The sequence below is a fragment of the Gymnoscopelus braueri genome (genome assembly GCF_963280865.1).
Source record: "Gymnoscopelus braueri genome assembly, chromosome: 8".
NCBI classification, from domain to species: Eukaryota; Metazoa; Chordata; class Actinopteri; order Myctophiformes; family Myctophidae; genus Gymnoscopelus; species Gymnoscopelus braueri.
This window is the reverse complement of record NC_137609.1, coordinates 37,051,204-37,062,356: the sequence shown is the minus strand read 5'-3', so window position 1 is coordinate 37,062,356 and position 11,153 is coordinate 37,051,204. Positions and strand designations below refer to the sequence as shown.

Genomic DNA, 11,153 nt, shown 5'->3' with positions numbered 1-11,153 from the left:
GAGACTGGGGTTTGAATCCTCCACGATTTGGCTCCAACCAACTCAATTGGCCGTGTTCATGGGTGGGAAAGCCGGCAGGGGAGGGCGTCATCTGTCACTGCACCATAGCGACCCCTACAGGATGTTCGGGGCTCCTGTTAAGCAGGGAGCGGAACTGGGAGGGATAGTGTGTTCCTCCGCATGTGTTACGCCCCTCCTGGTGAAACTCCTCACTGTCAGGTGAAAGGAAGCTGGCTGCAGACTTCATGTATCGGAGGAGATGTAATTGTCTACACACCCTCCCCAAGACCAACCAGTAGGGGTTGGTAATGACAGGGACTATACAGCAACAACAACAACAGTTCATCAAAAGAACTCAAATTAACAACATAATTATTGTGCTAAATATTGAGCTATAACAATGACTCCAGGCATTGTCACTTAAATTCAAACCATTATTATTTGTTTTGCTCCTTTCAGAAGTTGTAATGTAATGCAAGACCGAACAATGCATAAGACTCGTTGCACAGACCGGGGTCTATATTTGAATGCTATGCTGATTTGTGGATGTTAAAAACCTTGTTACAATTCAAACTCACCTGTTTGTATAGCCTTGTGTTTAAAGTGTAGGTTGAATTCATAAATAATGATCTTTTCTTCTCTGTGACATGTAATGCAAGTGTTATTTATAGTTGTACCGGATCAGTTGACTGGGCTGAATTCTTTTTTTTTTCTTCAAATGGAGGGCACGCGTCATGTTCAAACTGTGCTGTAGTTCCTTGCATCAGTGATTTCAGGGGAGTGCATTAGAAAGCAGGTATGCCAAATGATTGACGTCTGGGCGGGGTTAATTGCGTGGAGGTGTGGGGCGGGGGGGTTGGGGGGGATTCTCTTGCAAAGCATCAGCAACTGGTATGCATTTCCCCACTGTCTACTCTGTTCCTATGCACACTTAAAACACTACATAACATAATCAATGTTTATTTATCACCTACACTACAATGACTGCAATGACCGAACAGAAGATGGTTGAAGCCTGATTCATCGTTTGTACTCCGTCGCACGACAGTGTCACCTGTCGAGAATAGCAGATCTACAAGCCATTTTCGCTACATAGCGGCTGTTTTTGAAGAGCGACACCGTGGTGCGACAAAGTATAAATTAGGCTTAATTTAGTCGTGTGATGGAATATAAATTATGCTTAATGCTCTGAAGCATGGATTTATATTCTGTGCTTGCATTGGAGATAATGTATGTTATATGTTGTTCTAATGTATTGTTTTCAAGTTTCCTTTGATTATTCAACCTTGTTCAGTTCTAATTTAAATACTTGTTTTCAGAGGGAAAATATACGAATATAAGAAATGTCCCTTTCCCCACATTGAGTTAAAACTTAGCATCTTGAAATTATGAACTTCCCAACCCAAAGTTGTTGCAATGTTTTGTATTAAAAAACAAGCAACAATGGTGATAGAATATTCTCTTAACACTGGGTCAGGACCACATTAACGCAGATACTGAGATTTTATTTGACATATAATTTGTGTTTCTGAAGTGTACATTTGTTTTTTTCGTTTTAAGTATTGTACATGACTATCAGTTAGTGAAGCCGGTGACAGAAGTATGGCAAGTTTGTACCTGTATAATATTTACTGTACTATGTTGAAAATAAAATAAAAAAATATTAAAATCTTTCCACAAAAGGCGTTGTTGAGTTTCTTTATCAGCAATAATGTCAGTTTGTGTCAAAAGTCATTTTAAAATGCTAACAGCTTACGTATATGAAGTAGTTCTATTTGGCAATACAGACTATAATGTTAGACCTCAAACAAATGATGAGATCATCCGTTGTGTAATTAATTGGTTCGTTCATAGCATACAATCTGAATTTGGTTCAGATGATTCTTGCCAATAATTATTGGGTTTAACCTCTATAATAGCATTAGATGCATCAGGTCGATTCAGATTCAGTGTTAAACTGGCAGTCGCGAAAGGCCTACTTTACAGTCACTGTCCTTTGCTAAACTTGTCCATCTGGGACATATGGTTGCTGTCAGGCAGAAACCTCATAACTCCATATTTAAACTTTTGTATGTTTTTATGTGCTGCACAAAAGTAGTGAAAATAGCAGATCTACAAGCTCAAAATGTGATGCGTTGTGAGCTTATAGATCGGCTATTTTCTCTATTTAAAAATAGTAAAAAATAATATTAATAATAAAAAGTAACGTTCTGGACATACAAGGTTTCCACCACCATTGACACCAATGATATATAATGATTAATTGTGTGCTATTTGATAACTGGTTAAAATAAACCCTACAGCTAATTTAATATAAGATGAATGAATATACACATATTGTCAATGATGGATATATACAATTTATCATCATGTATATCGTCAATGAATATAGGCCTATAAATGGAAACATGCAGTCCATCAATAGTGAATATGAGAATTAATATACAGTATTAACAGGCCTTTAACTCAACATTGAGTATATGGAGGGACATGTCTAATGCAAATGAATGCATGAATGGATATATATAGCCTACAGCAGGGGTCTTCAACGTTTTTCAGGCCAAGGACCCCCTAGCTGAGAGAGAGATGAAGCAGGGACCCCCTCTATATTGTATAACATTGTGTTTGAGATTAAACTTTTTTCTCTTGTGAGGATGAGCCCTTTAGCGGCTGGAAGCAGTACAGAGGCGCTGGTAAAGTGCAACCAAGAGGTGTGTTTATTCACCGACATCAAATTTACACAAGACAACACAGGAGCTCCAACACAGGTGACGGACATGGTGTTGCCTGGCTCTCATTCTACCTCTAACTGAGCAGGCTTGTTACTGACAGCTTTTTATACTCAGCTGGAGCAGCTGAGGCAATTAGGACTCCACCATGTCAAGGGGTAGATCAACAAATATACAAATACAGAAATATATAAATACAGAAATACATATAACATGAACTCTCATAAAATATTTTAAAACTCCATGAACTACACCACTAATGATTCTCATACTACAACCTTACACAAGATCCCTCACAATTCCAAATACACATTACAACCCCCCTCTGCCCTCCTGACTTGGTCCAGCCCAATTACACTGGCAAACAGAACAGCCCAACTTGGTACATGTTAAGCTTTCAATCATTACTTAGCATTACCCATATTGCACCTCTCACACATTCCACTTAGTCTCTATTGCACTCATATTACACCAATTGCACTTGCCAGATTATCACCAAACATGTTGTCGCCATAGGTGGACTTACTAGTTAGCTGAGTGGCCAGCTCAGCTGGACAGGACCCAACTCAAATGTTCAGTCAAATGTAATCAACAATAAAATGACTGCATTCCTTTCTGCGCAAACTACAATGTGCAAATTACGCCGTGCAAATACTAAAGTGACCATATGCTATGCAATTAATCAATCCATAAATAAAGGTCACAATGTACATGCGCAAATGGCAAGTAACAGAGGACCTCTCTTTTACATCCCTTTACACCTCTTTGCCAAAAATAGCCGATCTCCAATCTCGCAGTGTGAGGCTATGTTTGGCTAAAGTTCTCCTCAGAATAGGGATGCTCGGGTTCAAGTGGTTAATGTAAAACAAAAAAATCATATCACACAAAGATTTGATGGCCCCCCTGTAGTAACTCTGTGGATATGAATATACGTATAGGCCGCCTACAGTCTACAGAACCATGCATTCATATAATGAAGCAGTCTCTCCTCAGTTATCTGTATGGTTCTGTAGTGTAGGGTAGCCTTTCACCATGTGTGCATGTTCACCACAGTCAAGCAGGGGTCATTATTAATCCCAAAAGAACAGTGGTGGAAAGTAACTAAGTACATTTACTCAAGTACTGTACTTAAGTACAATTTTGAGGTATTTTTACTTTACTTGAGTATTTCCAATGTTCAGTACTTTTACTTCTACTCCACTACATCTCAGAGGCAAATATTGTACTTTTACACCACTACAATTATTTGAAAACTTTAGTTACTAGTTACTTTGCAGATATAAATCATTATATCATAAAACATACATTAACCACTTCAGCCCTATTTTAGACAGTAGATCTGCTATTTTCAAACATTTGAGTACTTTTACTTTTGGTGCTCTAAGTATATTTTGATGCCAATACTTTCGTATTTTTACTCAAGTAACATTTTGGACTCTGGCCTTTTAATTGTAGCAGGGTATTTTTATTGTGGTATTGCTACTTTTACTTAAGTAAAAGTACTTTTCCCACCACTGAGCAGGGTCATTATTAATCCCAAAAGAACATTGGTTGAACATGCCTGGGCAGGAAGGAAGGTCATGGTTTGCTCCACTAGGATGTAATAATATGATATGGTATTATATAGTAAGCCATCATTTACATTATCCAGGAGGAGAAGGAGATGATGATAATAATATCACATGCACACAGATGTGCAGGGTCAGGGTCAGGGTTTAATCCCCCCCATAATACACGTGTGGCCACTAGAGGCCGCTAGACTAGGGCCCCGTTCATTCCATGGTTTCTATTCCCATGTATTTCTTAGACATAGCCGCTAGAGGGCTCTGTCTGTTGTTCATTCCAGGGTTTTAGCAACTCTGTTTTTTTTTTAAAGGCCTAAATTATGCTCACAAAAATAGCAGATCTACAAGCTCACAAACGCTGTGAGCTTGTAGATCTGCTAATTTTTTTATTATTTGCGAATTCAATTATAAATCTTTTTTTTTAAATTATTATTATTCCCATTTGCATTTCCTCAATACGGCCGCTAGAGGGCTCCCCGTTGCTTTACCAGGGGAGGGTTTTTCATTTTTTTTCCTCTTTTATTTCCCATGCATTTCCTCCGTGTGTCGCCATCATCCTCCTCCTCCTCCTCCTCCTCCTCCTCCTCCTCATCATCCTCACCCCCCCCCCCCCCTCCAACGCCCCCCCCCCCCCCACCGGAAACCCCGCTTCTCTTGCTGTGCTGAATGGTGAAGTTGGAGGCTGCTTAATTTCTGCGCCCCGGGGCCAGTGTGTAGAGTGTAGCGTTGTTACACAGGGACTGTATGGGACGCTCTGCTAGTGCTGGTTAAAAACCTCCTCCAACGGTCATGGCCGCTTGATCCAGAGGGCTGATCGTGTCCCGTTATCATCATCCTCACCATCATCATCTATTCGAGGGAGAGAAAAAAAAAACCTTCGCACGCACAAGTTTCCACCAACGGATTAAACTTTCTTTTCTTTTTTTTTGCTGAATTTTTTTTTTTTTCTTCTTCTTCTTATGTGGAAGAAATTATAGAAAATGCAACCCCCACCGAGGAAGGTAAGCTTCATGATCCCCCTGATGTCTGTCTATAGTGTGTCTGGATGGGATTCTGGAGGATATAAAAGCCTGGTGCAAAAAATGTCTCGACGATCAACAAACGCTGCTGCATTATTTAATTGTTGGGGAAAATGTTTTTGTTGCCGAGCAACTTAGTAAGAAAAACGACTTAGAAAAAACAACAATAATATGCAGGCTAAAATGCCCCTCAACCTAAGGTTGAGGGGCATTTTAGCCTGCATATTATTGTTGTTTTTTCCTTTCTTTCTCCCCCAGTCCCCCCCCCGACGATCCCGTGCATTTTCCTCGCACTGATCATAGCTTTGAAGTAAAGAACATTTTGAAGATCAAGTCCCATGTCCATGTGTGTTATAAGTGCTCAGTTTTCTTTTTCGGGGGGACGGGGGGGGAGTAAAGGAAAAAAGGAAACTAACTGTGTAATAATGTTGATCAAAGTGTTTGCGTGGCTTCTTTTTGCCTGCAGAAGGGGGGGAGAAAGAAAAGTCCACTTTAATGCGTCTAAAGTGGTTGGATCTAGAGATCTAGTATTATTGGTACGAAGATGTTTATATGGGATCATATTTCAAAAACACGGCTCACCATCGCTGCTGTGTTGTTGGCCGTCTGGACCTCAGTGTTAAAGTTGCTTTGTTGAAAGAGACAGACAGCCAGTGGTGGAAAAAGTACTCACTTTTTTTTTTCTTTTTTTTATTGAAGTTAAAGTATCAATACTGCAATGTAGAAATACTCTGTTACAAAGTAAAAGTCCGGAATTCAAAATGTACTTGAGTAAAATTACAAAAGTATTGGTATCAACATACTTCAAGTACCAAAAGTAAAAGCACTCATTGTGCAGAATGTCCCATTTCACAAGTTTTCAAATGTGTACAAATCTTTTGAAAATTGCAAATCTACAAGCTCACAATGCATTGTGAGCTTGCAGATCGGCTATTTTCAAATGGCCGAAATGTATACATAGGGCTGAAGTGGTTAATGTATGTTTTGTAATTTTAATCAAAATTGACAAAGTAACTAAACTTTTCAAATAATTGTAGTGTAGTAAAAGTAATTTTGTTTACCTCTGAGATGTAGTGGAGTAGAAGTAAAAGTACTGAAAATTGGGAATACTCCAGTAAAGTAAAAAATACCTCAAATTGTACTGAAGTACAGTACATGTACTCAGCTAGGCCTACTTTACACCACTGGATATGTTTAATTTACATTTATGTTAAACATCTGCCCACTTGCAGGACTTAAAATAAATACAATGTGAGAGTATTTTACAAGAGTATGACTGTACATACTGTGAAGTATGACTGATTTAAATGCCAGGCCTCCCCTGCTCATTCTTTCACAGCTGAAGTACTGTGTTGTTGTTATGCATTGTTTTGGATCTACAAATTGTATTAGAAAAGATTGTTTGATCACAACACACTTCATGAATGTGCTATTGGTAGAATTCAATAGTCTTGAGTCTTGAGTTGGTAAAGAAACTATTGATCCTATTTGTCTGAAAATAAATTCAAAAATGTTTTTGTTATGGTAGCGGATTCATAGCCAGCATGGATGCGTACTCACGAGAAAGTAATCTAAACTAATCTAATCATAGGCCAGTCCAGACATTATGTGAGCTTGTACTTTAATAAGTAAATCATTCAGGTTCATTATGGGAAAAATGTATCATCTCAACAATCTAAAATGACTGAATGACTATAGTTAAGACTCTCAAACAATCCTTTAAGCTGAGTCTTTCCAACAAATAAAATATCAAGTCTCTTCTGTATGTTGGATAATGGATAGACCAAATTACTGTACAGCACCAGGTAGATGGTGATGCCCTTTGCTAGGATTTGCAGAAAGATAGTTCCACAGCATTTAAGATGCAGAAATGAATGATGATTTGCTTTATATCCCCGTTAGTCACTAATCAGTACATTGTGCCTGCAGGGCATGTTTTGAATGACTGGGAGCAGAGCATGTGAGCCAGATGGAAACTCCAAAATTGTGTGATGTTGATGTCCTTAATGAATATCAGATTTCTAGCAGAGTAACATAAATATATATTGCCTCGGTCCAGTCAATTTAAGCCGCTTTAACATGAGATTCAACAGCTTTACATAGAGGGGTTCCCTTATGTGACACCGCTTGCTTCAGGTACTGCATGAGGTATCCTTGTAATAGTGCCTCCAGTTCTACATTCACACATTGTGTTGAATTGAAGAATCCCACTTGCCACTTGCCAGCATTTCTATAACGTTGGCATTTCGGAGTCCAAATGTTACCCCTATGCAAGCAGAATCATTTCATTTCAACAAGGTAGTTTTCTTTTAGTGCGCCATACTAAATGTTTGCTCTTACAGTTTACAGTTTACAGTTAGGCATTTAGCAGACGCTCTTAATCCAGAGTGATTTACAGTAAGCAAGGACATAAGATAATACATCATAATACATCAATAATACATCAAATGCATAGAAATAGTAATCTAATAACAAAGTAATACATAAGTAAACCAATAATCTAATAATAACTAATACATACGTAAACCAAGAACTATCATCATAGGATGCCAGGTCAACAATGACCTGGCATCTGTCTATATAACGTGCTATCTAAGTTACATTTTAGCCTTTACATAATCCTGCAAGGTCGTCAAGGCTAGGGCAAGTGCTGCAAGTGCTCTTGCATCTCTCAACTTAACCATATCTATAAACACATCTTGAATTGGATGAAACACAAAGGTTGTTGTAAGACTAATTGGCGCTTTGGTGTCCCAATGTAATTTCCATACGCAGAATAATTTGTATCCTGGTATTGGTTTTTACAGCAAAACAATTAAAGCCACAGAAATGCAGCCACACTAAAGGCCCTCCCTCATGTGTTGGTTGACACATTGAGACGTTCAGGTTTAGTGATGTCGGAAAGACGGAAACGGAAGGATTCCAGAAGTTGTTTGTCATTGTGATTCCCAATGTGTTGTATGCCATTTAAAAAATGATCCTACTCATTCGAACAAGTGAATATATTTAGAAATAAATGCTTACATTTCACCTTGAACATGGTTTTCCACTTGACCAAACTCCCAATTAGCAGTAGTGACACACTGGGATTCATCATGCAACTCTCCATAGCCAATTACGAGTCAGTCCAGAGCAGTGGTGTAAAGTAACTAAGTACATTTACTCAAGTGCTGTACTTAAGTAAAACAATTAGGTATTTTTTTACTTTACTGGAGTATTTCCAAATTTCTGTACTTTTACTTTTACTCCACTACATCTCGAAGGCAAATATTGTACTTTTACTTCACTACAATTATTTGAAAACTTTAGTTACTAGTTGCATTGTAGATTTTGACTATTATTACAAAACATACATTAACCACTTCAGCCCTATATACATTTTGGCCATTTGAAAATAGCCGATCTACAAGCTCACAATGCGTTGCGAATGTGATGCGACACATTGTGAGCTTGTAGATCGGCTATTTTCAAAAGCTTTTATACATTTTAAAACTTGTGAAATGGGACATTCTGAATAATGAGTACTTTCTACTTTTGGTACTTTGAGGAGATTTTGATACCAATACTTTTGTACTTTTACTCAAGTAAATCTTTTATCCAGGACTTTTACTTATATCAGAGTGTTTCTACGTTTACTTAAGTAAAACAATGTAGTACTTTTTCCACCACTGGTCCAGAGAGCCTGTTTGACATCTTGCACAGATTCCCCCAGAGACCAGTGTTTTACCTGGGAAGGGCTGCTTGGCTCGCTAATGATTGGAACTGATTAGCTGAGCTGTTGCTTGTCATTAATGCTGCTCACCTCAGCTGAAACAACACACTGGAGTTTAGTTTAGTTAATTATTTTTATCATCTTCTTCACCAGTATCCATAACATCACATACATCAACATAAACAAACTGTTACATAGTTGCAATGAACGTAAGTCGACGGTAAACAAGCCAAACAAACAAAATAAATTCCAGATTTAAATACATAAAACAAAAACAAAACAATCCCAAACCCATCAATAAGCATGTTATTATATAGATCTATATGCATCCATATATGCTATTATACACTACTTAACCATTATTATGCATTATGATTATTATTATTGTTCTAATTATTACCATTATCATCATTTTAATCACATTATATTAACATCATCATCCTCGTCACCACAACCATTACCACCAGGCTCTTGCTAGGCTTCTAGAAACACTCAACATCTCGTAAAGCTGGCATTTGAGGAAAAGTATTTTTCTGCTCTTGTGTGTGTGTGTGTTGTGTGGTTTGTTGACTGTATAAATGAAGGAAGATTGTTATTTCTTTTTCAACGTGCCTGTTTGAATTGTTTTCTTTGTCCTTTCCTCTCCGATCAGGTCCGAGTGACCCAGGAGTTGAAACACATTCACGCGGAGCAGTTGGGCAGGCTACACATCAAACACCAGACAGAATGTGATCTCTTGGAGGACCTCAGGTGAGAACCAATGTTGCACAGGTTTTGCGAGAGAAACTATGAAAACAAGCCCAAAAGAAGCGACTAGGTTACATGAGACCTTTAAACCTATAACACATCCACTATTTGAAAATAGCCAATCTACAAGCTCACAGCGCGTCGTGAGCTTTTAAACAACACAAATCTTGTATTGGGGTCCCTGGCGTAAAATATTTTCAGATGGGGGTCTGCAGACAAATACATATTAATTTGGGAGTGCTTGACATGAATATATTTGAGAAACACAGGTTTAAACAACATTAGGAAGCAAGCCCAAATAAGCAACTACACTTTAGAAACAAGCTCAAAAACCCGCAACCCGCCACTACCAATATTTTAAGCGACTTTACAGAAAAAACAGCCCAAAGTCGCTTATATTAAGCGCACATGGCAACACTGGTGAGAACCTCTAGAGCAGCATTTCTTTTCCCAGAAGGCCATACTACTGACTTTGATAAAGTGAGTGAAGAGCCCTACGCATTGGACAATTGAATGGAAACTTGAAACACATCATAGCTTTATGTGTCACTCTGGTTTAATAGGTTACAATGAAAAGATTACTGCGTACATAAAATTATCCATTCCAATGCTGTTACTGATCAACTTTTAAATCAGTCTAGTACTATCTTGCCAGTTGTCTGATATGCAGCACTTCAGATGTCACTGATGAAACACATGACATTATTTTTTAAACATGGACACAGGCAGACTGACTGTTTTACAATTATAAACATTTACTATTTACAGTAACTATTAATTTGGCAATAATTGGAATCATGTTCAATTCATTTGCCTCCAAGGCCATTAACATGATGCTGTCTTTTTATAATTTTGGGAGGGGGCGGTAATTCTTTCCTTTGAGGACGTTGTGGGCCGGATTCTGATAATGTCCGTGGGCCGGTTCTGGTCCTCGGGCTGTGTATTGCTCACCGGTGACAGTGGTTCTCAAACATGTTCATGTCGGACCTCTAAATTGATATGTATTTGGCCACAGACCCCCATTTGAAAACATTTTGTGTGAGGGACCCCCAGAAGAGAAGATTTTCAAAATATGTCAACAATATCAGATATAATAAGCTCGCAACGCATTGCAGTGCGATGCATTGTGAGCTTGTAGATTGGCTATTTTCGAATAGCCAAAGTATGACATATAAGCATAAAGTGGTTAAACAGGTTTTTTTATGCTAAATTCACTGATTTGGCTGGGGACACCCTGGGACCCTTTCAAGGACCCCTGTGGGTCCCCATCCCCAGGACACCACTTTTAGAATCACTGAGCTAGAGGGTCAGGGAATATCCACAGGGAGGGGTGGGATGTCATTGTGCTGAACTTTGAGAGGTCTAGGCATTACAATTTCAA

General features: G+C 38.5%; 2 protein-coding genes across 2 annotated transcripts in view; both read left to right on the top strand.

Moving 5' to 3' along the window:
• LOC308089912 (protein FAM168A-like) overlaps window positions 1-1,672 on the top strand; it is a 43,851-nt gene extending 42,179 nt beyond the window's left edge. The window contains 1 exon segment of the mRNA XM_080434877.1: window positions 1-1,672. This exon segment is cut by the window's left edge and continues 3,004 nt beyond it. The gene's annotated coding sequence lies outside the window, so the exon portion shown is untranslated.
• Window positions 1,673-4,974: 3,302 nt separating this feature from the next.
• LOC308090296 (F-BAR and double SH3 domains protein 2) overlaps window positions 4,975-11,153 on the top strand; it is a 47,007-nt gene continuing 40,828 nt past the window's right edge. The window contains exons 1-2 of the mRNA XM_080435412.1: window positions 4,975-5,295; window positions 9,678-9,775. Coding sequence (XP_080291538.1) covers window positions 5,275-5,295; window positions 9,678-9,775 — 119 coding nt within the window. The 5' untranslated portion in view covers window positions 4,975-5,274. The remainder of the gene's footprint in view (window positions 5,296-9,677; window positions 9,776-11,153) is intronic.